Source organism: Pongo pygmaeus, chromosome 15 (genome assembly GCF_028885625.2).
Source record: "Pongo pygmaeus isolate AG05252 chromosome 15, NHGRI_mPonPyg2-v2.0_pri, whole genome shotgun sequence".
NCBI classification, from domain to species: domain Eukaryota; kingdom Metazoa; phylum Chordata; class Mammalia; order Primates; family Hominidae; genus Pongo; species Pongo pygmaeus.
The window spans coordinates 98,319,994-98,346,767 of record NC_072388.2 but is presented as its reverse complement, the minus strand read 5'-3'; the positions used below and the strand labels follow the sequence as shown (position 1 = coordinate 98,346,767).

The 26,774-nt window shown below is 49.8% G+C and overlaps 1 protein-coding gene across 5 annotated transcripts in view; it reads left to right on the top strand.

Moving 5' to 3' along the window:
• The window catches only part of BCL11B (BCL11 transcription factor B), a 102,089-nt gene that overhangs the window by 7,667 nt on the left and 67,648 nt on the right, over positions 1-26,774 (top strand). For 2 of the 5 annotated variants that reach the window (XM_054449311.2, XM_054449309.2), the window contains exon 2: positions 6,530-6,895. In XM_054449311.2, the coding sequence (XP_054305286.1) occupies positions 6,530-6,895 (366 nt within the window). Of the gene's footprint in view, positions 1-6,526; positions 6,896-18,764; positions 18,848-26,774 lie in introns of those variants that run through there. The other 3 variants (XM_054449310.2, XM_054449308.2, XM_063652063.1) reach the window with 2 other exon arrangements.

The following is a 26,774-nucleotide window of genomic DNA, read 5'->3' as shown; positions in this document are numbered from 1 at the left end:
TGAAATGTTCTAATGAGTTTTCTACTAAAACAACACGCAGAAATGACTCAAGAAAAGTTGAGTGCCAATATTATTGTGATTAACATGTGCCTTAGAAATGGATGCACTGCTAAGAATTAAAAAAAAGGGGGGGGGGTCATGTTTAAATTCCTACCTTGGAAAAGAGATGTCGAAAGCACTCCTGCCCTTGCTATTTGCTGTTGGCCTCAGATAATCCAAACTCCTCCAGCTAAAGCCTTGAGGTCCAGTGTCCTGTGTGGAAGCCCTTCTCTTCTTCCACACCTTTGAAAAAAGCATAATGTTAAATAAAAACAAGTCTTTTCATTTGGCCACAAAGAGTGCTTTTTTATCACATCATTAGGAGCCCGTTGTGGCTCTGAAGATTGAAGGCATTTGCAGTTTTATAGAACCTGCTAAATGTGTTGAGAAGGATTGCTATTGTGGTAAATCTTTTCATTTTCTTTTTCTTTAAAGCGCCTATTTTATTTGTCGAGACTTTTATTTGTAACCTTTTAGTAATGGCCGAGACCTGTGAATATACCTGAGTATGTTTTCCTTATTCACTTGTTCTTTTTTGTGCTCTTGTGTTGGGGAGACCCAGACTCCTGGGCTCAGTTTTTGGGGTTCTGGAGAGGTGTGTGCACTGGGGGAGAGAAGGCGGTTGGACTCCATAGAGCAACTGAGGATATTTTTCAGGGAGCTGCTTAAGCATCCTAAAATTAGGCTGGAGTCCTGCAAACAATCTGTACACAGGGAGGCCCTCCCCAAACATTTGACTTTCCCGCCTGGAGTCTGTAGACCAGAAGGTATGGGAGTGAGGCTCTTCCTGTATCTAAAACCTCTTCACGGATCTGGAGTTTCTACCTCCTGGCCCACAGGCCAGGCCCAAAGTTTCTGCTGCTGGCGGAGTCAGCGGGACCCTGGTCATTTTCCTGGGAAACGCACACTGGGAAGTATGTTTTGCACCGGCCGCCTTCCCTTGCTCTCCCTCTCACATGTCAGAAATGGCGATTGAGGTGTGTGCCTCAGCTGAGGAGGGGCAGACAGGACCTCATGGGGCGGTGGCTGTGGTATGCATCTGTCCCTCCAGGGAGGCAGCCTTTGGAGGGTGTCAGGAGGGTGCAGAGCTGACCTGGAGCAGGCTGGACTCCTCTGACTGTCTACTGAGAGGGTCGAGGGTCAGGACAGAGAGGGGTGATCTGGGTCTTGCTTCCTGCTTCAGACTCTGCCTGGCTGTGCCCTCCCAGGGTCCCCACCCCCACCTTGTGTCCTAATAACCCTTCAAGACCCCCTGTGGACATCCTCCTGACACCCGCCTCCCTCTTATCTCCATTTCCTTCTCTGCCGGGCACTTCATTATGCCCTCCGTTAGGGGAACTTCATAAAATCTCTTGTTGTGTCTTTAAGCGTCATCTAGTCATAGATTATTTTCTCCACCAAGAATTGATTCCTGCTCTCTCCCCCTCCATCCTTCTCCTCCCCTCTCCCTACGGTTGTTATTTTCTCTTGGATCCAGTAAATTAAAAATGGATGGCAGCTCAGAAAGTGTTGTGCTCCGTCGAGTGTGCGTGTGGTGGCGTTTCCGTGTCGCCTGGAGTCCCAGCCCCTCCCCAAGTGTTCACGGAGAGGAGATGAAAAGATCTCTTCGTAGATTATGGGTAAGCATGGGCTTGCTGGCAAGAGCTCCCTCTTCGTAGGAAGCAGGTGTAAAGTCTCCAGTCGGATGCAGAGCTCGGGCGGATGGATGCTGAACATTTCTTGTAAACATGCGTACACATCATGATGGCGGTTGTGACGTTGGTGGTACACGATTTTAAGAGCCTGGGACCCATCCCCCCACATCCTTCCCCTTCCCACCCCCATCACCACTGAAACAATAATTCTGTGTATGTTTCTCCTGGACTGTAGTTTAGCCATTAAAGATAAGAGAGTTGGATTTGAATTAATGCAGGGTAAGGAGGAGCAGCAGCCCACGTATTGTGTATGTAGCAATGCACATGTGTGTGTGCAGGCAGCCACGCACATGCCTGTGCTCTGGGGACAGCAGGCAGCAGACCTCTCGGCTGGAGTTCCCCTAAGGGCAGGTGCATGGGCAGTTGTTAGAGATGGACCAGGGAGGGTGGGGTCCTTGGCATCCTGTGTGGGGGAGTCACTGGCCAGGTAAGGCCCTGCTGAAAGCTTGCAGCTGCTGGGGGCTTGTTGGCTGCTTGGCTGGGCCTGTGTTAACGATGTCTTTCCATTTCTGTCTTCTGCCTCAAATTCCTTCCCAGCAAAGCTGAGGCATGGGGAAGTTTGTCTTGGGATCAAGTGCTTCCCCTTTCACTTAACAACGATGTCCATTATTATTTGTGAAGCCTGATTTCATTGCTTCTAAATGCATTTACCAGCTGGGAGGAGGCCTGGCCTTGTAAATAAAATGTGGTTTTGTTGTAAAAGAAAATCTAACTCGTGTGTTTGTGTGTGTGTGTGTGTAAATACAGATTTGTCCCTGCACTTTAGGATTTAGCATTTCAGAATCCGCCTCAGCCCTCTGTTATCTGCCTTTCAAACAAGTTGTCTGCTGCATCCATTCATTTTTCCTCTTAATGAGTCAAACATTTCAGCAATTGCTCTACTTTATTCGGCTCATAATATATTGAGAGCAGCAATATTCTGCAGGGCTGCCCGACACCTGGGGAGCTTTTCATGAAAGCAGAGATCATCTCAGAGGAAAACCTCATCTTGGCTTTATTTTTTTAAGGCCCGAGTTTGCTGGACAAGGCTCCATGAGGGGCTGGTCTGTAGGGTCTGGGAATTTGAAAGGCTGTTTTCATTGATCTTTTTCCTGGTGCTTTTTCGTCTCTGGGTGGCAGGTTGGACCACTCTGCCTGTTAGAACAGAGGCCTGGTTCTCTGAGGCTGTGCAGAGCCGGGAGACTCAGGTGTCCATAGGGCAGAGAAAGAGGGGTGTCACTTTGCCCTTCCCAGGGCTTGGCCACATGTCTTTCTCCTTTTATTTCTTCCATTATCGATACAGTTCTGAGGAGGGACACATGCACACATATGCAGGCACCCTACACGCCCAGCTTGGTATCTGCCTGCCAGCGGAAATGAAACCACAGTCTTTGGGGGTGTCTACAAAGGCCTTGAACGTGAGCTTTCAGGCCCACTTGGTCCACTTACTCTGACCCAGAAATTTGGGGCTGGGGGTGACTCTGCTGCCTGATGTTGGGGGTGACCTTGCTACCTTCCTGGGAAGTGTTGCACACAGCAGGCCGTGGCGCAGCGCCACAGCCTGCGTGGTGGGGAGAGGAAACCCCGTTCTTTGGAATCGGGTGAACACCCTGTCATCTCAGGGGGTTTGACTTTCAATGCTGAAAGTGGGAGGGGAAGGAGATATTTTTTGTTTGTTTCTTTTTCTCCCAGACTCCCTTAGAGGCAGTGAGTTGGATCTCTGGTCTGGGAGGTGGAGATCCCAGCTCAGAGCTGAGCCCTGGAGCCCTGGATAATCCCGGGGCTGTCTCGGGGACGCCAACAGGGCCTGGCTCCCAGGTTGGTTGGCTGTTAGGACTTGACGCAGAAATCAGAGCTGCAGCATAGCAAACGGCTTTGGACACCTTCAAACTCAATTACGGGGGCTCGCAGGGCTGCTGCATGAGGAAAGTGAAAAGGCAGAGACTGCCAAAAAAAGGAAAGAATACCAGATGTTACCAAAAATAAATAAATAAAAAAAAAAAAGGAGAGAAAGGAAAAAGTGCTGGTACATAGTCTTGGCAAAAGAGGAAGCTGAGGAGGAGGGGTGCTTGCGAACAGGCATGTGTGACCTCTGCTAATTTTTAAATTCGTCTGTGTTTCTTTTGAATTAGAGAATGAGTTTGAAATTGTGTAGTTGAAAACCTCCTAGCAGAGAGGAGATTTTTAGGCTTGCTAGAACTCCTACTCAGGAGGGCGGATGAGGCTGAAAAAGTTAGTAAAAAAAACAAACAAAAAAGTAAACCGAAGATTAAATTAAAAAAACCAAGAAAACCTCTTCGCCCTCAGAAAGGATGGTCCAGTTGGCCATGTGGATTTGTCGTTGTTTGTTTTTATCAAATCTTCCACTGATGCAGGAGTTTGCCAGGCCTGGACAGGGTGGCATTTAAAATAGTACCAGGTACCGCACCTCGCCCCTGTTTCCTTTGAATTCTCAATTTCCTTATGTCCTTTTTTGCTTTTCAGCTCATTTCTTTTGTGCCTCTCTCTCTATTTTTTAACAAAACAATATTTTGACATCCTCCTCCCATTTATTAGAGCACCTTCTGTAAAAATGGCACACAATACATCCTTATATTTCTAAAGAACTGTTTTTACAGCGCTCTCCTTTGGCTCTGAAATTATGTATATGTAATTGGTAATTAAAGGTGCGAGCTTTTCAATATAAACAGTATTGCTCAATGTTAGATCATTAAAGGGAAAAAGAGGCACCAAATAATTACCTTTTGCATTCTGACAAACCGTTCACAGGAATCCAGTCTTCCCTAGAACCTCTGTTCGGTGGGAAGGTTGTGATTACATTTTAACCATAGCAAAGCATCTTTTCATAAAATAAATTGGTAAATTAATTACGTGGCATTGTCTTCAAACCCCTTTTTAAGTAAACTCCTATTTCTTTTTAAAGTGTAATTAATGGTTTCTGGGACCGGCTTTGTGAGGACTGTTTCTTTACTTTGTAGGTTCTTTTTGTTAGAGAGATGCAGACAACAGATTTAGGATTTCCTCGTCTGCGGGGCGTTTTTGTACTGCCACATTTCTGATGCATTCTGCATTTGATTCATCGAGGGCTCTGTCTGCTTTTCTGTAACCACAGGTGGGATCTCAAATTGTAGTTTCTCTTCTCAGCGATACCTACGTCGCTACCTATCCACACATAGTTCATACGTGTGCGTTGTACGTCACGTATCGTCGTATGTTCCGTATTCAGTTTCACACATGGACTCTCCTAGGCCCTGCATAGGCTCGTGTTCAGAAAATAGAGAACAGTGATTTATGTGTAGGATGGGAGATGCCACAGAATTTTTTCCTTAAATTATCTGTTCTTTGGCTCTGGCACTTCAATAACTTCACTGCCACGGAATGTATTTTCCTCCCTCCCATTCCTTCTCGCCGTTCCTCTGTGGTTTTCATTATCCTTTCCTAAATACCATACAACTTAAAATTTACCTGCCTCCTCGGGTTTCAGACCTTTGGCTGCCCTCTGGCTTCCCTGAAGACCCCGCCACTCGTGCCTTCTCTACGACTACTGACATTTGCTCTCGAAAAATTCCAGCCCGAATTTGCTCAGACCCCGAGGGGAATATGAAACCTCCACACTGTCCACTTCTCTTTATTTATGACACTTTCGGCTGCCGAGTCTTCCAATTTTCCCTTGAGGAGGTTGCTGCTTTTTGAGGCATTTATTAGCTTCCAAATATTTGGGTCCTAGGCTCCCTACTCCCTCCCCCCCAAAAAAACCCCAAGAGAAATCTATCGGCTGCTAAAGAAATATAAAAACATACAGTCCATTGAAAGCGTGGTTTGATATCTTCCAAGAAATGCTTTTGGAGTCTGGAGAATTTTCTTTCTTTCATTTTTCTGGGAGTGAAAATAAAATCAACAAACAGAAAAGGACAGTGGGGAGTTGATGAGTGTGTGGGGGAAATCTACAGAGAAATGGAAGTCTGACCGGGCCTCGGGTGCTTGGCAGGAGAGCCTGCTTCCCGACTCTGCAAGCCGGTTCCAGCCTCCCTTCTGCTGCAGTGCTTTCTCCTAAGATATTTTTTTGGAACCTGACACTCACTTGTTGCTTTCTGAGCATGTGGGCTTCCTTCTCTCCTAAGGACGGGCCCTTAGACGCCCATCTGGGTTTCTGTTTTCTAGTTTGGTGTGTGGCCAGGTCCCAGGTAGAGGAATGTGAGTGGGATTCGCATGAATGGGGAGGGCATGAATGAAGGTGTAAGGGATGGGAGGGGTGGGGCTCCAGCCCAGCAGGGGGAAAGGGCTCCAGCTCACTGGTTCTCAGCCCTGGCTGCCCATTGGAATCACCTGGGGAGTCTGAAAGACTATTCCGACGTTTGTTCCCAGTGTAACTGGTCAGGGGTGCTGCCTGGGCCTTGGGATTTTTCAAACCCTCCAGGTGATTCTCAGATACTGAAAACTTTGAGAGACACGTCACGACCTCATGCTGTCAGCAGCCAGGGTGTGTGTGTATGCGCGTGTGTCTGTGTGTGTTCTTATACTACGTTGGGGAGAAATGGGCAGAAAATAAACTAGAATGCAGTCAGATCAGCACTACTTACGTGGCAATGCCCAGGGGGCATGACGTTGCTCCTAGAGCCTCAGTGTGCCCATCTGTCCTGTGGGGGATGCTCACCAGCCCCCAACCCCGGGGAGGACCTGGTGAGCTCTAGCAGCAAGCAGCAGAGGGGGCTGCTTCTTGGCGGGGAAAGGGGTGGACCGGAAGTCGGGTGCTGTGACCGCCTAAGCCCATCTCTGTCTTCTCTGCCCCTTCCCTTTCTTCTTTCTGTCTCCAGCAGAGGCTGACCATGTGGAGGCTGCCATCCTCGAAGAAGACGAGGGTCTGGAGATAGAGGAGCCAAGTGGCCTGGGGCTGATGGTGGGTGGCCCCGACCCTGACCTGCTCACCTGTGGCCAGTGTCAAATGAACTTCCCCTTGGGGGACATCCTGGTTTTTATAGAGCACAAAAGGAAGCAGTGTGGCGGCAGCTTGGGTGCCTGCTATGACAAGGCCCTGGACAAGGACAGCCCGCCACCCTCCTCACGCTCCGAGCTCAGGAAAGTGTCAGAGCCGGTGGAGATCGGGATCCAAGTCACCCCCGACGAAGATGACCACCTGCTCTCGCCCACGAAAGGCATCTGTCCCAAGCAGGAGAACATTGCAGGTATGGGATGCTGCGCTTGCCTGGTTGCTGTGGAAGCCACCTCCTTGGTCCCACGCCCTCTGCCTGAGTGTGCTGGTGCAGGGGAAGGCTCAGGGGCTTCCAGGATGGCCTCTGGGCCACCAGCCAGGGCTCCCCCTTTCTGAGGGTCCACCATCCAGGTGACCTTCAGGAGGAGACAGGCCTGGGGCTTGGGGAGGCCCAAATGGCTGATGGCTGCTTGCTTTTGGTGAGGGGACTCTGTCTCGGGGGCTAATCCAGAGGTGGTCAGAAGCACAGAATGAAAATTTGGAAGTCTGGTTGGCCCTCTCTTTGCTACTGATCTTGGCTTAGTCCCTGATTTTGAAGCTAGACTGTCTTGGGTTAGAGTTTGTCTTCACAACTTGGACATGTCAGTTTGCCCATCTGTGAAATGCAGCTAAGGAAACCCACCTTGTTAGGGTTGCTGTGAGGACGAATGAGCTGTTGCATGCGGCATGACCTGGTAGGCACTTAGGAATGGGAGTGCTCATTCTCGCCCCTCTCCTTTCTCTCTGGACTCAGTTTCCCATGTGTGAAAAGAGGAGTTAGGCCCCCTGATCTCAGAGGTTGCTTCTGATGTTGCCTGACCCCGGGGGCCGGTCCCAGGCAGGGGTGTGGGAACTTGTTGGAGCACTGTGCCCGTTGGGGGAGGTTGGATATGCCCTTTGACATGCTCACTCATTTGACCACTGGGACAGCTGGTTTTACCACCTTGAGAACAGGTCTAGGGCCCCTCTGTCCCCAGGCATGGGTCTGCTCACCACAGTGAGTTAGCATGAAGTCCCTCCCTCTTGGCCAGCACCATGGCATGCTGGAGCCTCTTCCAGGGAGCCACTGCTCTCTGTGCAAACCAGAGTGTTTGTTTCTGGTTTATACTTCTGGGCCCAGGAGGCCTGGGGGAGAAAGGAGGGCCTGGCCAGCCTGGGTTCCCTAAAAAGCAGCAGCCCGTCCTGGAGCAAGATGGGCATCAGAGTTCATGCAGACGAGTCTTCAGATCCTGATGGTTGACTTTGGATTAGCCACTTCATGGGTCTGAGCCTCAGTTTCCCCATCTGTCAACAGAAAGTGATAATACCAGCAGGCCTGGTGTGAGGATTAGATGAGCAGGGGCTCTTAATCAGTCTTTTGCCCATGGCACTTCTCTCTCAGAGGTCTCCTCTGGCTCTGCGGCGTGCAAGTAGGTGGCTGGCTGGGGAAATGAGTGCATTGATCATTACCATGCTTCCATCATGGAAGGTAGCATGGGCTCTGGAGGGACTCAGGCTTTGGATGCTTCTAGGAGGGTGAGATGGATGGGCATGGGCACTCATCAAGACCCATCACCCAGGACGCAGTCAGGGTAATGCTGCAAGCCTGTCTCCCCCATGTCTCCAAAGCTTTGTGACGCTGAACCTCACTTTGCTGACCTGCACAAGGGGCTTAGTGAGCCCTCTCTTTTGTGGGGAGACTGTGGTGGTATGCAGAGTCCTGCAGCCTCATGCCAGGCACTGGGGAGACATCAGTGAACCAGATTGGCCTCTGGGCCTTGCCTTCTGATGGGTGCCCTAGCATGAAGTGTCTCATACACTTTCCAAGATGCAAGGGGCTTTGAAACATGTCCAGGCTACAGGCATGTAAACACTGGCTTCTCAGAGTGCTGTGCACACCTGAGCAGCGTCTCTTCTCCGGGCTGAGCTATCAGGCGAGAGAGGTGCTGGGTCCCTTTTGCCTTTGTTGGTCGACATTCCAGAGACAGTTTTACCTGTAGTATCAACGCCTGGCCTCAGTGCACATCGATCTTTCAGGGGTGGCCTTGCTAGGGAGACTTGGGCCGCCTATTTATGTTTCAATGGAAAGATTTGCTGCTTTTGCCAAAAACATCCAAATCCTCATTTCACATTGAAGGCATTTCCCAATGAGAGGCTGCAGATCACTGTGGCAGGTTTGTTTAAGAAAGTGACTAAATGTGATTTCATAAAAGGCAAAGTTAATCTTCAAGGCAGCTTTGTCCTCATCCTTCCACCCCCTGGCCCCCCTGTTTTTTTTTTTTTTTTTTTTCCGGGTTGTGATACTGCAGCAGCCTACAGTATCTTTATTTTATGTGTGACGAAAGATATTCTTGGCCTTTCTGTTCAGCAACAGGACGAATGGATTTCTTCATTCTAGAAGAAATATGTAAAATAATCCCTTAGAAGTCTAAAGAGATATGTTTGTTCAAAGCATTTAAAATGTTATTTTAATCAAAGGCACAAAACAGTCTACATGCTGTGTCAGCTGAAGACGACCATCCCATTTTAACAGCACACCATGCGCCTGCCTTTCTAGTTCCCATTCCTCCTATTTCCCTGCCTACTTGGGCACCAACTTTTCTTTTCTTTTTTTATTTAATAAAAAGGAAAGATTAAAGAATAAAACTTCAGTGGCTCAAATGTATAAAGTAATTTAATATGGTGGAAGCATTAATTATTTTAGCTTAATTGAATTCTGAGGACTGCAGTAGTTGCATTTTTGTAGACAAGCCCTGTTTATTATTTCTCTGTGTAGATTAACAGTAAAGGAAACACAGATAAGTTTCAGTTATTTATTGTAAAATAAATGTGTCAATTCATGTGTAAAGCAAGCTGCTCAGAGATAATTGAGTCTTTATATTTTAAGAGGGGGACTAGGAATCACGGGCACTTCTCCGCCCAGGCTTCCGGAAACCCGTCCAGCTGCTGCCCACGCTCCTGGCCCCCGGGCCGGCTGTCCCTCCAGGCTTCTGTCTCCTGGCCAGGGCTCCAAGGAGTCCTCCAATCCCTCCATGACTTGCTATTGTCCCCAGGGCCTCGCTGGCCCCGGCCAGTAGCTGGTGAGCGGGTGGCTGTTAATTCTTGGACTCTGCCTCTGGCTCTGGCTGTCCAGGCTCAGAGGAGTCCAGGGTGAGGTGACCTCGAGGGTCCTGGTGGCTGTGAGGGTCCTGCCTTTTCCAGGGCCAGCAACCTTCCCGATACCCAGGCAGGTCCCCGCTCTTCCTTGCTACCAGGTGCTTCTAGAAGTGGGGACTCCAGAGGCAGACCCAAAGGGGGGTTCCTCCCACCCTTAAGGGAGATCCCAGGGTGAGTACTGCGGGGGGATTCTGTCAGTCATCACACTAGGTCGTGGACCCCATATCAGCTGTTTCCTCGGGATAGTCATTCTGGAGAGTAATTACTGTTATTTTTTATTTTTGGTAAATGATAGAGAAGTAGGAAGGTAGAGGGAGGAAGTTTCTGAAGCTTTGTTTTCTGGAGGGCATTCATTCATTCATTCAGCAACTGAGCACCTGGGGCCCTTCCTCTGCCCTGGATGTCCCCACCTGGATCCCCAGGTAAACAGCCCCCAGAGGAGGGAGCGGGCGTCCATCATGGGGATAATGGGCAGAGTGTGAGCTGGCAGCAGCCCTGCTCTTGACGTGTGCATTCTGGGTCCAGGGCTCAGCTCCCTGCTGAGCATTCGCTGTGGACAGAGGAGGTCCTTGGAAGCTTGTTTCAGGCCTGTCTGTGGATGGGGCGAAGCTGGTCAGAGGCAGGGTCTTTCGCTGGTGGTCTGACTCAGGGCAGCTATGGTGCCTCTGATACATTGCTGCCTATAGGTTTACATTCTTTATGTTTCTTGAGGTTCCTGCCTGTGGCATTTTCTCTGCCTCTGCGGGAGTTCAGAGGAGCACAGGACCCATCCTTTGGGGGAGCTGAGAGGTGTTCCAGGGTTTGCAAAGAGCACGTGGCGCTGCCAAGCCGTTATCTGGGAGGGGTGTTTTGAGGAGGGGTGAGGAGAAAGGGGCTTTCAGGGTGTTTGGGGTTTGAAGGCTGTCTGTTGCTGTGTGGGAAAGAACACAGCCCGAGTCAGAGCCCCACCCTGCTCCCTGCCAGCCTCCGGCAGCGACTTGACCTTCTGAGCCGCGGTTTCCTCATCTGTCATTGTGACATTTATGATGAGTGCCTGGCACACGGTGGGGGTAGGTGTGCTGCAAATAGGAGCTTTTCCTGGCGCTCGGCTTTCCCTCCTCCGCCACATTTTCGGGCGTTAGAGCAGCTTGCACCGGTCTTCTTGGCAATGGGCTCCTGTCAGGGTTGGGACAAACCGCCACTGGGTTGTGGGACTAAATCCACCATCACAGGCAGTGTCAGCATGGGGTAGACTCTCTCCCGTCCCTTCTGCCTTTTGTTAGGTGACTGTCCCTTGAGGATCTCTTTGCTGGCGGTGCACTCTGAGGAGCCGGCGGGGGGGTTTCAGGGTGAGGGAGCACAGGCTTTGGCATCTCCCGGGTGGAATCCCAGCCCCATCACTCACTGCTGGCCACCTGTGTGAGTCACTTCACTTTTCTGGGCCTCCGTTTCCTCGTCTGCACCTCCTTTTTGGATTATGCTGAGGATGAAATGAGGAAGCACCCACCTGGCACAGGTTGGGCCTGAGGCAGATGATCGAGAAGTGGATGCTTCTAGAAAGCCAAACACAGGAAAGTGTGGACCCTGCTTGGCAGCATGCCGAGTACGTGCTTTTCTTGGTCAAAACCGTGATCACTTACCTGGGATCTCTCTCACGGTGATTTCCTACAGGTTCCTCCATATAATTCCCACTTGACAGTCACTGAAGGGGAGGCGCTTGATCACCAGGAATTTGGTTTTGCCTGTTATCAGCCCTTCCATAACCAAATGAAGCTACAGAGGGAGGAATTAACTATCAGCTGTCACTCATAGGCCTGCCTCCCTAACCCTCCAAGTCCTGAATGTCAGTTTTCTGGAGAAGTGCGGAGACAGGCAGCAGGTGACAGGAGGTGGCAGATCCCTCTGGGCTTGGAGGTGGCAGGCAGCCCTGGCTGCGATGTCCCTGCCCACTTGATATGTCTTCATCTGCAACCCAGGGAGGACGCGGGATCTACCTGGGAGATTCTCTTAGCAGGTCGGGTACAGATAAGGGTTTGGTTTGGGGCCCCAGTGACCCATTGCTAAGCAAAATGTGTGAGAGAAAAGGACTTCTGACGAGCCCAGGGATTTACATGCTGCTTTGGGAATGTTCTCTCCAGACTTTTAAAAATAAATAAAATAAACGTGAAAAAAAAATATTAGCTTGGCCAGTGAGAGAAACTAAATAACTTGCTTGTGCTGGAAACTGGAGATAAACCCCACTCGCAGGTTGCCTTAAAAAACTTGCACTTGATCTATTTAGAGTTGTTATTTTCCCTTCAAATTAAGATGAGTTAAATCCATGTGTGTTGTGGCATGGATTATCTTTTTTTATTATTAAATCGTGACAGCTAATTATTAGTTCTGTCTGCACCGAGGAAGAGCGCAGTGTTCTGTCTGAGGGACATGGCCCTGGGCTCAGGCTGGGGTTTGGGTGTTGGGATGGCTGAACAGGGCAGAGTTTGGGCTGGGCTGGTGGGTGGTGGGGAAGAGGGGCGCTACCTGGTATTCTTCACTGTGCTAGACGCTTTTCTTGGGTTATCTCACTTAATTCTTCAACCTTGAAATATATATTTCTAACCCTACTTTGAATTGGGGCTCAGAGAGGTTAAGGGAGTTGCTGAAGGTCACACAGCAAAGCAGAGTCAGACCCAGTCAGGCCTAGTTTCCTTGGATAGCAAGGGGTGTGAAGGATTTTGGGGATGGGTATTCTAACTCTATCTGTCTGGCTGGTGGGGCCTTGATGGCGGCCACCACCTCTGACCCCATCCAAAATGGTCTTTGAAGCCCATCCCAGATATGACCCTGTGAATACAGCCAGAAGTCCTCAGACCCCCAGGGACCGTGGCCTGCAGTCTGTGGCTTTTGTATATACTGTCCTGTACTTCTTAATGAGGGCATTGCAGAGATGGGTGGTGACAAAGAATGCAGTACAGTGTAAATTCAGGTGCACCCGGGCCGGAATTTTAGATTTTTCCCATATATACGATTATTTCTTTTATTTTATACTCACTGTTGCATAGACTTTTCCCCCATAAATACAAATTATTTGTTTTATTTTGTGGAATTGTGGTTTTGCCAGGGTCTTGCTATATGACTGTCAGCCAACTGTTTGCCTCCCCAGGTCTCGGTCTCTATAACTGGAGATAATGTTCCTTGTGTTTTGGGCTTGTTATAAGGTTTGATTCAGACAAGGTATACGTAGAACAGGTTCTTGTGGGTTTTAGCTGTTGTTAATAATGGAGATCCTGCTGGTGGGATCCAGAGGAAGGGTCTGGCTTCCTAGCCTCCTGGAAGGACCTTGCTGCCAACTCTTCCCTTCTCACCTGCTCAGTGACTTGCCTGAACTTACGTAACTAGTTACTGGCAGAGCTGAGTCCAGACCCCAATTATCTCGAGTCAGGACAGGTGACTTTTTGCCATCCCAGGGTGCCCAGCCCTGTAGCTTGAGGCCATCTCCCCTGGTGGAGTCCCAGTTTCCTCAGCTGAGAAAGGGGGTGAGCCCTTCCTGTCCCGCTGGCCTTCCAGGGAGGCGGCGGACTCACCTGCCATGTGAAGTGTGCAAACCAGAGTCAAGAGTGTGTGCAGCTAAAATGGGTGACATCAGCACCGATTGTAGTGGAAAGTTTTATTGGATTAAAAAAAAGAGGGACAATACTGGTCACATAAATGGGTGTTTTTCTTTTTTTTCTCTTAAGGTTTGAGGCCTTATTTATTGGTTTATGTACGTAGTTCCATACTTCCAGCAGTAATTCAGGAAACAGGAGAGAGAGATAAGGTAAGAAAAAGAGAGAAAGGCAGCTGGGCTCCCAAGGGGTGAACTTAACCAACATTCAGCCTGAGTTAATATTATTATTCTTAGTTTGTCTATTTGACAGTAAATAGTTAGTAATTGACTGAAGTTTTTTTAATCAGGCATTTGACAGCTTTTTTGGGTGGTTGTTGCTCATTTGCATGCTTGGCTAATGCATTAACCACCAGGTCTAGAATCTGTTAGGAGTGGGCTCTGCTGATAATCTATAGACATAAGGCTGACTGGCTGTCACCCCGTGCCTTTGGGGTCATCTTTTCACTGAGGAAACAAAGAGATTGAGTTTTTCCTAATTTCATGTAAAATTTATTTATTTATTTTTGAGACAGAGTCTCACTGTCGCCCAGGCTGGAGTGCAATGGCGTGATCTTAGTTCACCAAAACCTCTGCTTCCTAGGTTCAAGAGATTCTGCTGGGCGCAGTGGCTCATGCCTGTAATCTCAGGACTTTGGGAGGCCGAGGCGGGGGGATCACGAGGTCAGGTGATCGAGACCATCCTGGCTAACATGGTGAAACCCCGTCGCGACTAAAAATACAAAAAATTAGCCGGGCATGGTGGTGGGTGCCTGTAGTCCCAGCTACTCAGGAGGCTGAGGCAGGAGAATGGTGTGAACCTGGGAGGTGGAGCTTGCAGTGAGCCAAGATCATGCCACTGCACTCCAGCTTGGGCGACAGAAGGAGATTCCATCTCAAAAAAAAAAAGATTCTCCTGCCTCAGCCTCCTGAGTAGTTGGGATTACAAGTGCCTGCCTGGCTAATTTTTGTAGTTTTAGTGAGATGGGGTTTTGCCATGTTGGCCAGGCTGGTCTCAAACTCCTGTCCTCAGGAGATCCACCCGCCTTGGCCTCCAAACTGTTGGGATTACAGGCACGAGCCATCGCACCCAGCCTGATGTTAAATTTAACTCATACTTACTAGATCTTACTGTGTGCCAGACACTATTCTAAAGACTCTGCAGATACTAACTGGTGTAATCCTCCCTATGACCTTATGATATGCTAATATCAGCCCCACTTTATAGAAGAGGAAACTGAAGCCCAGAGATGTTAAGTTATTTACCCAAGGTCACACAGCAGTGAGTAGGGTCCCAGGGTGTCAACTCCGGCAGTTATGTTCTTCACTGTGGTCATAACTGTGCCTACATTCCATCCACCTCTCTGCCCCACAAGGGTGGTAAATCAGGTATTACTTTCATTTTGCAGATGAGGCAACTGAGTCATAGAGAGGTACCTTGCACAGTTGTCCTGTGAGTCACCAGCTCAGTTGCGCCTAGAGACGAGGCTCCTGGGAGGGAGAGCATTAGGAAAAATAGCTAATGCATACTGGGCTTAATACCTAGGCGATGGGTTGGTAGGTGCAGCAAACCACCACGGCACATGTTTACCTACGTAACAAACCTGCACATCCTGCACATGTACACCAGAACTTAAAATTAAAATTAAAATAAAAAAAGAGGACAGGCTCCTGACTTCCCAGGGAGGCCCTGGGTCTTCACTGTGTCATGTCCCAGGAGCCCAGGCCTCGTGGGATCCTGTGTTCTTGAACTGTGGCTGGTGCAGGCCCTTTCTGCTCCTGGCTGGGCAATGAGTGATTTCCACTCTGAGGTTGAATCTTGGTGATGGGACTTGGGTTCCAGAGTGGGGTGAAAGAACCAAGACAGTAGGCACCCACCTGTTCTGCACACACCTGTGGTTTCACGTTGACTGCATTTTGGGAGGAGCTGGCCCCCACCTCGTCATGAGTTACAGGCAAGTGGCCCTGTTGAGTCCAGAGTGGGGAGAGGCAGGCACAGTGGACTCTGGCTCGAGACCTAGGATGGCATCCTACTGTGGCTGGCATGCTGTGTGACCTTGAGCAGACAGATCTTCCCCGTCTCTGGGGCTGAGCCTGCTGGGCTGAAATGTGAGATGGAGCCACCAGTGGTTTCTAACAGCTGCAAGAGCCAGGCAGAAGGTCGTGCATTTCCCACCTCAATTCCTTTCCCACCTAGTAGTTCCCCCAACTTTCCTCATTTTTCACATTAATGAGGCTCAGAAGTCAGTTTTCTCTGAAGAAACTGGTGGTGAAAATGAAAACTGTTAGACTGAAAGCTTAGGTCTTTCTGCCCCACGCTGTGAAGATCCTTCTGGGAGAATTTGGTCCACTCACTGTGAGGTTAACAGTTGAAGCTCAGAGCCCCTGGTGTGACCAGGCCCTGTCCCTAATGTCCCTGTGTGGTTTGGCATTCTTTTCTTTGTGATGAGTGTACCCTGAATTGTATAAACCTCGGGCCCTGCAAGATCTGGACCCAGCCTGGCCCAGAGCCTGCTGGGGGTGGCCAGTTACCTCTGGGCACACAGGGAGTGGGAGCCTCCTCAAGGGAGGGTGTGATCAGGACTTGCAATCCTTGAGTTGGACCCAGGGAAGAAGAGGCCTTGCTGGAGAAGGCAAGGCACCCTAGGCTTCATTTTATTTTGTTTTTGAGTTTTCTTGATGCCTTCTTGCTGGTCCGCTGGTTTTGGTCTGGAGGGCCCTGGGGTGTCTCAGAAAGGAGGAGTCTGTGCTGAGGGTTGGGAGAGGAGAGCAGGGAGGGAGGGAGGAGGGAGCCCTTGATGAGCCACAGGTCTGGGAAAGCATCTGCCCCTCGCTGCTCAGACAGCTGGGAAACTGGGACCACAGCCTCCTCTGGGCGGAAAAATAGTAACAAAATAGCCTTTTTGTTGGAGGTGAAAAGTCAGACTCCCCGACTCCTGGTGTGGAGAGAAGGCAGCAGCCAAGGGCAGGGTGAGCCCCCCAGCCCAGGACAGCCTGCTCTGTCTCTAAGCCAAGGCAATGTTTGATCAGGGCTGTTTTCCCCCATCTCCTGTCCTGGGGGCTGAGTGCCTGGGCAGCTTCCATGGCCTTCAGGTTGCGGGTGTGGACACAACCTCAAAGGTGCAGGCAAACAGGTGCGTGGGTCAGCGTCTACTGAAGATGAATCCAGAGGCACAGAGCCCTAGGGGCTGGTAGCCCCAGTGCCTAGGCTGTGCCTCTAGTGATATGGCACAGATGAAGCCATCCGTCCAATCCACAAGAGTGTCCAGAAAACACGCGTCTACCTCCTGATGACTGCAGGTGCCAAAGGCATCCTGGAAAGGAGTGGAGAAGGTGGCTTTATTTCAAAGCCTTTTTCAGGGTAGAGCACACCTTCTGGAGAGTGTAGCCAGCCAACCAGGGATTCCAGGCTCCTCCCTTGGGGTTTGAGGGCAGAGACTGGCTGTCCTGGGCTCAGAGAGACAACAACTGTCTGAATTCTTCTCTGTTCGGGAGAAAATGGGACAAACCTTCAGTGACTCCCTGCCATCTTCAGCAGCTGGCTAAAAACTGTTGGAGTTGGTAAACCCAGCAAAACTAAGTTTTCCTGGGGCTGGAGCGGGTTCTTTTCCCCTCCCACCTCAAGTTCAAAGCCAGCCAATTAAGAAAGCTAAACAGTGTGGTCTTCTCTCTGCATCACTGGCTTGTAAAACTTTCCCTGCAAACTAGGCGACTTTATTTGTTGAGAAAACGAAGTATATAATTTTCCTGACCTGGCCTTTGCTTTGGGGAGAAGGGGAAAGAGAGAAAGAAGTCATTTCCAGAAACAGACGGGCCCCGAGGAGCAAAACAAGGTCCACACTCCAGCGTCAGGGCAGCGTAGACTGCAGCGCGGTGGTCTGGAACGCTGAAAACAGCGTGTTGCGGGGAGGCGGGACGCGAGGCTCCAGGCTGCGGAGCCCTCTGGGGCCTGGGTCACTGTCTGCGAGGTGGACATCGAAGTCCTCCTAATTCTGCTTCCAAACCTCTGGGCGCCACCTGCCTCCCCACTACTGCAATTTTCCGGTTTCCCCGACGTTTGCAACTTGCAAGTCTCCTCTCGCTTCCTTCCATCTCCAGCAGCCCCTCCTCAAGCTTGGCCTCCTCCCCTCCCCGCGACGGTGCCTATCTCGAGCAAATCATACCCATCCTCTCCCCCGCCCGCGAGACGGCCTCCCCCGCCCTGCCCGAGGGGGACTTCAGGCCCCTCCCTCCGAGGGCTCAATGGTTGGGGTCCATAGCCCCCTTCATTGCCACACAGGAGAACACAATGGCCTTCCCCGAGGCCAGGGGAGCGGAGCTTCGCGGGGGCGGCTGCATCTCCCGGACCCAGCACCCGGCACGCCGCGGACACTTTGGCAACTTCAAAACTGCGCGGGGGCCTCCCCTGCGAGCGGTGCCCCCCACTGCGAGCGGTGCCCCTTTCCCGGCTGGCCCTGGCCGGGTCGGGAGGCTCCTCGGCACTGCTACGAGGCCTTCGGGTGCGCCTGGCCCCCGCCTGGCCGCCGGCCTCTGATTCGCCCACGGCCTTGCGCCCATCGTCCACCTCCTTCCCCCTTTCTTTGACCCCGGCCCGCTGCGCACGTTGATTGTGCCTTGGTGGGGCGGGAGGGCCGAGAGGGCTCAAGGTCCATGCATAATTCGGGGGCTTAATGGAGCAGCTGCCTGAGCCGGGCGGCGAGGGGCGGGCGGAGGAGCAGCTGACCCAGCCCGCGTCTGGCCTCGCTGGGAAGGCGCGCTCCTTTCTTCCTCCCCTGACACTCCCCTCCCCCACTCGGCCTGGGTCCGAGGAAGGCGGGGGGTGGGCGAGTCGAAGGGCTAGCTTTGGGAAGGGGTTTCCCTCGTGCATCCGTGCAACTTTTGATTTGTGGGGCGGGGGGCACGCAGTGAATCGGGGCCGCCTCGGGACCGGCTCCTGAAGGAGGTGGAATGCAGGCTTCCTCGGAGCACTCTGCAGCCCTGGAGTCTTTTTTCCGGGCCCCTTTCCCCCCGCCCCCGTCGGTCCCCAGCCCAGCAGCAGCCCAGCGAGCACGCCACTGGCCCCGGGCCAGCCCCCTTCCCTGGCAGCCGGCGGAGATGGATGGAGGCGGAGACCCAAGGTCAAGGGCGGGGAGCCTGCGGGCCCCGGGCCCCTTTGTGCGCACGGGGCCGCCACTCTTCCACCAGTCGCCTCCTCTCTGGCCCTTGGGCGCTCTCCCGGGTGGGTGACCTTCTCGGGCATGGGGAATGTGGAAGTGGTCCCCTCTCCGAAACCGCTGCGCGCCGGTCAGGTCGCTTCTCCGGGGTGGCATTCGTCCGGGTGCTGGGGGCGCACGGGGATCCCTCTTCCGCCCGCCGCCATTGCCCTGATGAGTGGCGCGGTGTTCCTCAGCCCACCTTGGCCGGACAGAGCGGGCGGTTCCCGGGATCCAGGTGAGGCCGGGACGGAAGGAGCCCCCGGGAGTTCCCTTGTACAAAAATGTGATCATCCAGGGGCAACAGCCCCATCTCAAAGTGGGGATTTCGTGGGGACCTTAGTTTCTTCCCGAGTGGGAGGAGAGTAAGCCCGCTTTTCTCAAGGACAAAAGTGTTTTCCCAATTGTGTGGGGATGGAACCCTCCACTAGAGTGGGACACCGAAGCTCCTGGAATTACAGGGACTAAATGTCAGCCCTCCTTCCAGCCTGATTTCTCTTAGGATAACCTCTTCCAACAAGAATTTGTATGCAAATCGTCACCTTGCTAGGAGTCTCTAGTTTTGTGTGTTAAAAATTGGCCTCCAATTGTTTAAAGCACTTCAACAGGCCCTTAAAAGCCCAGAAAAGCAGTGGTTGGACGCCCAGCCTGTCCACCACAAAGCTCTTAAGAAAATGTTCAAACATTTTCCCAAAGCTGTTACTCTGGAAATAAAACTGTATGCTGTTCGCCTGTAGCCGATTAAGTTTACCTTCACTGTGACAGCTTTTCCAGGCTAGGATTGGAGCCACATCTCTATTTTCCGTTTTTCAGAAATAAATCTCAACCAGGCAGAATAGATTTGCTATAACAAGAGTCAAAGTAGTATTAAAAATATGCGTATACATATATACTTATAATATGAAACAGTATGTTACACTTGCTGTGCTCTCAAGGCAAGTATTGTGTAAATGGCACCGTCATGGCGTTTTGAGTAAGAGTTGATTTTAAAATCTCAGATTTAGCTAACCTGAACTTTGAGCAGCCACCTTTTCTGGTGGAGGAATCTGAAGGCATTTGTCAATTTATTTTTTGAAAGCCCTCCGGAAAAGGTAACAAATTCAACACTTGGGAGCTCAAAGCTACTGCCAGTCCTGGACAGGAAGGTTTTCATATCTGTCTGAACTTGCTCGCTGATTTCTCAGACGGTCATTTATAACAGTGGGTCTAACAAGATAGAATCTGCCTTTGAATATCTGTAAATACGGGTAAAGATCACAATCCAGCACTCATAATGGTCCAAAACGAACTGGCAGATTCTCGTGTTTGATTAATATTTATGTTACCGGATTCCTTTACAGAAAGAAAGATGAAACGCTAATTATGTGTGTGTGTGTTTGAGGGGCCCCATCCTAGGTCTCTGCAGTTCATTTAAAGGGTTGTACATTTTAGGATTTTTGGAGACTAGGGGTGTGTGTGTGTGATGGGGGTAATTGTTCATGTTTTGCTTGAAAGACAGGTAACCTGTGGTTGGCTGAAGTATTGGCTGGTACACTGAGGGAGAGGCTGACTTTTCCTTTTCCTTTTCTTTATTTTGATGGCTCAACAGTGATCAGAATTATGCGTGATTTCTCCTTGTATGTTTGGGCTAAGGCTTGGACAGTGTGGTGGAAGGCTGTTGTTCAGGATCTTCCTCGAGGAGAACTGGTAGCCCCCAGGGTGCTCTGGCGTCTTGGCAGGGCACACTTTCTGCGCCTGAGTGGCAGGGTGGGCTGTCCTGCAGTGTGTGGTTCCGAGCCCTGCCATGTGTCTGTAGGGCACTTTCCTTGCTTTTTTTTTTTAGGAGCAATGTGTGGGAGATTTGCCTGGAAATGGGGGGTTCTGTCAGCTGGATCATGTTGAAATACCAGTGCAATTGGTAGCCGAAGGGATCCTGGAGAAGCCTCCTTTGGAGGTGCGGTGTTAAGCATCTTCAATTTTATTGCTTTGAGAAGCCTAGATTTTTGTATAGGATTTCCTACAAGGGCGGCTTCCAGAGTGGCACCTGAGTCCTGCTTAGAGGTTCAACAATATTTGTTGTTGCTGGAGCATCAGGGGCCATGTCGTTGCTAAAGCAGCAGAATCTAGAGGTTGGCATGTGATGTCGGATAGTCTCAAATGCATTGACTTCCTAAATAGCCCAGGGCAAACCAGTTCATCTGTTAGTTGCTTCATCTATAAAATGGGGCTAGCCAATTATTTACTTCCCTGTCCCTGTCCAGATATGAAAACAAACCCGTAGGTAGGAGTGAAGCAATTGCTGATTTCAAAGACATCATAAAAATGGAGAACTGTTATTGTTCAGTCCGTGGGGGCAGGGTGACTAATTTGCAAAAGGGAAAGGAATCAAAGAGCTGCTTGTAGAGGGTATAATTTTTTACTGCAAGAAAGAAGAATTAGGGGCTTTGGGAGGAGGTTTATGTGGGGAGGGGGGCACTTGGTTTTTCAATTTAGTAACCTGATACCAATAGAAAACTCCCCCCCCCTCCCCATTCATTTTAGAGGACTGTTCCCCCACCTCAGCTCCTTGTTATTGTTGGGCCTGTCACATGATTCAGAATCTTGACACTGAATAGTGTCACTGCTGCTCTTGACCTGAATACCCTAGAAAAGGTATTCTTCCTGATATTTGGTCTCAGGCCCCAGAAGGAGAGGAGCTGGACAGGGGACATATAGACTTGGATTAGGGAGGAATGCATACAGCAAGCAGTCTTTAAATGCACAGTCTTGCTAGGTGCCAGCGAGGAAGGAACTCAAGCGGACTGGTGAGGAAATTCTCACCGCCTCTCAGAGCTAACAAAAATTGGCACTTATCCCCATGGAGCACACAGCTGGCTGCTATGAAATGGTACCTTCGCTAGGGAAGCCAGAAGGCCTAAGTGTCCTATTGGGGCTCCAGTTTACTTTTTGGTTGTTGCTTTTCTTTGGAAGTGGCTTGGTTTCTTTTTTCCAGCAAAGGCTGGATTACTTGAATTAGATTTTTAATAAAATAACCTCCGGCAGGGTCCAAAACCTCTGGATTAGTCTTGTTAGTTAGGAAATACAGAAGCTTTCTTTATGTATTTGATTTGTTCACCCTGGCTGGGCCAAGACTTTGGGCTGGAGTCGTGGGGTAGGAGTGGGAGAGTGTGGTCCTCTCCTTTCCCCATGGGGGCCTTGACCCAGCCGCTGTTCACTGGCATTGGGGCTGGAGTGGGGAACGGCAGATACCTGGAGTCTGCGATGGTGCAGGCTTGGAGCCAGGAGCTGCCTGGTGCTTCTTAATTGAATACAGATCTAAGGAAATTCCACGTGGGCATGCAAGGCTGGGCAAGGAAGGCTGCGATATTCCCCTCTCCACGGCTGGACTCGTAACCCTCCCAACCTGACGGGCCTCTCCGCCTGTCGCTGTACCCAGCCCACATGGTTTGCGAGAAAAGGTAGGGAAGCAGGGGGACAAGATCATGCAACGCCCATGTAAATATTGTCTGTATGAACTGGGTCTTCCATCTTTTGTTAGTGGCAGCTCGTTAATTAACCAGCAGATTAGTGCTGCCTTCTTTTGACACATGCATGTATTTTGGGGTAGAGGATTCTTGTTCTCCTAAAACTGAACTGAACCGTTCAGGAAGTCTTCCTTCAGCGCCACCTGCCCCTGCTCCCTCTCCCTGATGTCCTCCCCACTCCCCTTTTCCTGTCCCCTTCTACCCACCCTTTTCTTAAACCCAAGTGGGCTTGTAGTCGAGTGGAGGACAGACACGTTAAACACAGCTAAATAAATCATGTTTACGCTTGGCGTCCTCGGTAGTGAAAAATCTGTTGGCTGTTTTTACTTCCTTATTTCTCAGCATTTGCTTCCTACCTGCTTTTGACCACATGCCCAGAAATAGTAGTTTTGTCAAATGAGGGGATAATGCCAGCCAGCCTTTCACGCTGCCAAGGAAGCTGCTGGATTTTGCAAAACAGAGTGACGTTTTTTTTAGTGACACTGATGTTTTTTTCAAAGAAATTAGGATGTAGAATAAGGATATTAAAATGCACTTAGGGAAGGGGAAAAAAAGCGACATGATCCCCCCTACAGCACAGGGACATGTAGCAAGCAGGTTTAGAGAAGAAAGGTCTCATTTTTGTTTGCACTTGGCCGCTCCAAGGGCAGGAGGCAGCTGTCAGAGGCGGAGGAGCTGAGTCAGGTTCCCTTCGTCTCAGCCCCAAGACTTAATTTTCTCTGCCATTTTGGTGATGTGGTGCGAAGATTTTTTTTTTTCTTTTTCTTTTGGGTTTTGTGTCTGTTTAGTCTCTGAGGCCTCCTGAGCGATATGCTTGCTGCTTTCTTCCTCTGAGATTACAGCTAGATTCTCGCCCCGATCTGGAATTGGAGCTCGTTGGGATCCTGGCTACACTATGATTGTTTATGTGTAAGAGTGGCCCCAGAGGCCTCCCCGCCTCTGGGCTCTTATCTCCGATGTTGTTTTGGGGTATATTTCATGATGGGGTGCTGGGCAGAGAACTTCCTGGGTAATTACAGCCAAGCAGAGGCTGTAGATTTAAAAAAAATAATAAAAGAAACAGTTTCAAAACCAAGTAAGTGGCATATAAATACTGGGCACTCCTGTAGGGAGAAGAGGCTTGTCTTATCGCGGGATCTTTGCAGGGTTTCTGCAGTAAATTCTATCTGAGGTCCAGCACATCAGCTCTGTTTCAAAGACAGTTGAGGAAAAAAAAAATTACAACAAAATCAAAGTCAGCGTGCTATGATTTCCCCCAATTTCTAATGGGAATACTCTGCCATAGAAATGATATTTCCATTGAGGACTGCGCTGCCGGTTTCTTTAATTACATTAAATAGCGGTATAAACCTCAGCTGAATGTAAACCTCTGTTACAGCGGCGTCTCGAGCGTGGCTAGATGAATCGTAAGGAGCAATGTTACTAGTGTTAACGTGCTAACAATCTTTATTAAATTAATCCTGCGAAGTGTTAATTTTTACAAATTTTGTTGTGCACACACTGCACGTCACCGCTAGTGTGTTAGGAGATGAAAACGGATTTCACGTCAAAAAATAAGTAAGAAGGTGGCTGTCAGACAGCTCCCTTAGAAGAAAATTTGTGATTTTTGCCATCAAATGTTACCTGTGCTGAAAAGAAGGCTTACAATGTGTATATTAAATGCCATCTACATACAGAAAACTCAGTTAAAGGAACTACTTTGTTGAAAGTAATTACAGGCCTGTTCAATTTTTTAGTCAGTGACATTTCAGACTTGGCTTAGGAACATAAAGAGGCCATAGAAAGATTTTGTTGTTATGTAATGCAAAGCACTGAACCTCGGTATTCTATAAGTCCATTAGGAAAAGGAAAAAAGAAATGAAAGGGAAAAAGGAGATTTAATCATAAACAAAATCCAGGGGAGAGCTGTATTTTTTTTATTACAATAGTAGGAATCAATTGCCTATAATTCTATTAAATGCAACCCAAAACAAAATGTGCATTTAAACTATAGCAGGGTCCTCCTTTTTACAATTTGATTTCTTTTCTCTTTCTTTCTTTCTTTCATTTTTTCTTTCTTTTTAACCTTCTACTAACCAAATTTATTTCTGTTCCATCTGAAACAAGAAACCCTGCTGGCCCTGTGGTTGTCTGTTCCCTTATTGCTCAGGTAGAGTTTTATGGTCTGATCTTAAAAAGGTTGAAGATGCTTACATTCCTCATATCCATGACTCCATCTGCACCTGAAATTTCTGTTCTCTTTTCTGGCTGCTTCGGGCTTGAGTCATCCCAATAACCTCCTTGCTGGGCACTCCGTTTTCTTTATGTTCTTTTTATTGGCTGTGCTGTTTATTTTCATTCTTAATTCTCCGGGATTCTCGCAGCTCAGCCTTCCTCCTTCTGTTTATTCCATTGCACTGTCTGTGCATGGCCGTTGAGCAAAAGCCAGCATTGGAGTTTGTGGGACCTTGGAACCACAACTTCCTGAACTCCCCAGTTTGTAAACATGTTTTAGGGAGGGCCAGATTCTTAACACGTGTCAGGATTCAGTGTTTTCCGGGTCATTCCTCAAAGGTCAGGCACAGTGGATGCTGAGGGGATAGAAAAAGGTGTCCTTAGTATAAAACTCACTGCAGGCACCCAATCTGAAGATGAGTTTCCTGGTTTTTGCCTTGTGTGACATGTGAGTTCTATCTTAACTGTGTATTTCCACTCCCACACCCAGCTCTAAATTAATGAAGAAATAGGAACATATCTGAGGGATGCCTGGCCAAGCTTGTCATTGGAGTCTGGCCCCTAAGTTCTATCTGCGAAAGGGCTACAGGGTCCCAACCCGAAGTCCCACATTCTTTATGCTTGGAATCCAAATGATTTATCTAACACTTTACTTCGGTTTGCAGCCTGCCTTCACTCTTCGTCGAGTTATGCTTCATGCAGATGACATGTAGTATACTGTTTGTGGCTCTGGACGCAACCGGAGAGAAAATTACTGAAGGATCTTGAATTAAATTGTCTTAGAAAGCAGAGACTGCTGAAGGTTGAAGCAGCTACCACACCTCTGATCAGAAAACCAAAAGTGGGAGGAAAAGGGGCAATTCCTCCGTTGGGTATTGACTGGCTGATTTTGCTGGTGAGATTTGGAGAATCTCTCAGTTGCAATTTGTCCTTGGCCTCTGTGGACTCTGGTTGGATGCACGCAAGACATCTTAACATGTCCACATTGCTGATAGATGAGTGTTTGTGTGTGTATGTGCATACGTATATGTATATAGAACCGCTCTTATAGATAGTAGATGTGCATGCACACATTTTTCTAACCAGTGCGACACGTGGCTTCACCTTCTGTTGTCCTCAGGTCTGCCTATTCCAGGATGGTGGGCCCCAATTTGGTGGACCCTGCCTGCCTGAGGTCACCCGGAGGAGTTATATTCATTTTTGTATCTGTGTCCTGAAGCCGTGATGCATAGGAGCAAAGGAATGATCAGCGTCCTGGCTGGAGGACAAGTGGTTGTGGTTTATTTGCATTTCAGTAGTTCGGAGCACTGCAGGATTTTCCCCGAGAGACAAGCAAAAGAAGAGTCCAAGCTGCGTGTCCCTCACTGCGCCCCCCTACCCCCTGCAGATGCCCACTTAGGGGCTGGAACGGCCAGCCCCCTCCACCTCCGTGGTTCACAGAAGATGGCTGAGGGATGCCCTTCCTCCCCAGCAACATTGAAGTGTCCTCTGCTCCCTCACAGGGGCCTTGGTGTTGGAATTTGTGATGTAACTTCACCGGTCCTTGGGTCAGGGTGCAGAAAGGGGATCGGCAGCCCTGGGGTATTTCAGCTGCCTGCGTGTTGAGGAAATTGGAGTTGGCAGTCAATGAAACAGGTGCTTCTGGACCTGGGGAAGGGGTGTGTGCCCAAGCGTGCCTGCTTCTAAATTGCAAGAGGCAGCTGCTGGGGAGGATGTTCCCTTTCCAGTCTCTGGTGGAAGGAGGAGAATGGTTTTGGTGGTGTCGGTGGGGGACACGATCATTCCTTTGCTCTGCCTCTCTATTTTCTGGGATGAGATTTCAGAAGTGCTCCAAGAGGAGGAGCTTAGAGTATGGCAGCCTGGTTCAGGGTGCTCCCTGAGGTGTGCTTCTAGTCTGCCTCACGGCCAAGCCTTCTCAGGGTGGGTGCAGGTGGATACCCTGGTGGCCACACAGGGTTGTGGGTGGCCTGTGGGGAATCTCTCGATGGTCATTTGTGGAAGTGATGGTAGAAGTGGTCTCAAGCCCAAAGATGAGCAGTTGCCCATGTTCCTGGAGGCCCCTGGTGAACCCACCTCACTTCCTGCAGCCTGGCACCCCTCAGTGACCCTCTCTGGATCCGTTAGGGCCTAGATGGTTGATGAGGGATGCTGGACAGGCTCTTTCACCTGCATTTGCATTCTTACCCTCCTCAGCCACCTGCAAGGACTGCTGTCTTTCAGCCGGCCGCCCGCATAAAGGCCAAACGTAGATTTGAACTGTTTTTATGTCTCCCGTGTAATGACCCCGAAGGAACTCTTTAAACACAGCTGTGCAAACCCTTGTGAGACCTGATTTTCCCTTTTCATTGCTCTTCTTTCCAAGGACACCTACATGTTCGCCCCCAAACCAAAACCCATGGCAGCAAGGGACTAGAGACCTGTAATGGCCATCGGGTGCCCAGACAAAAC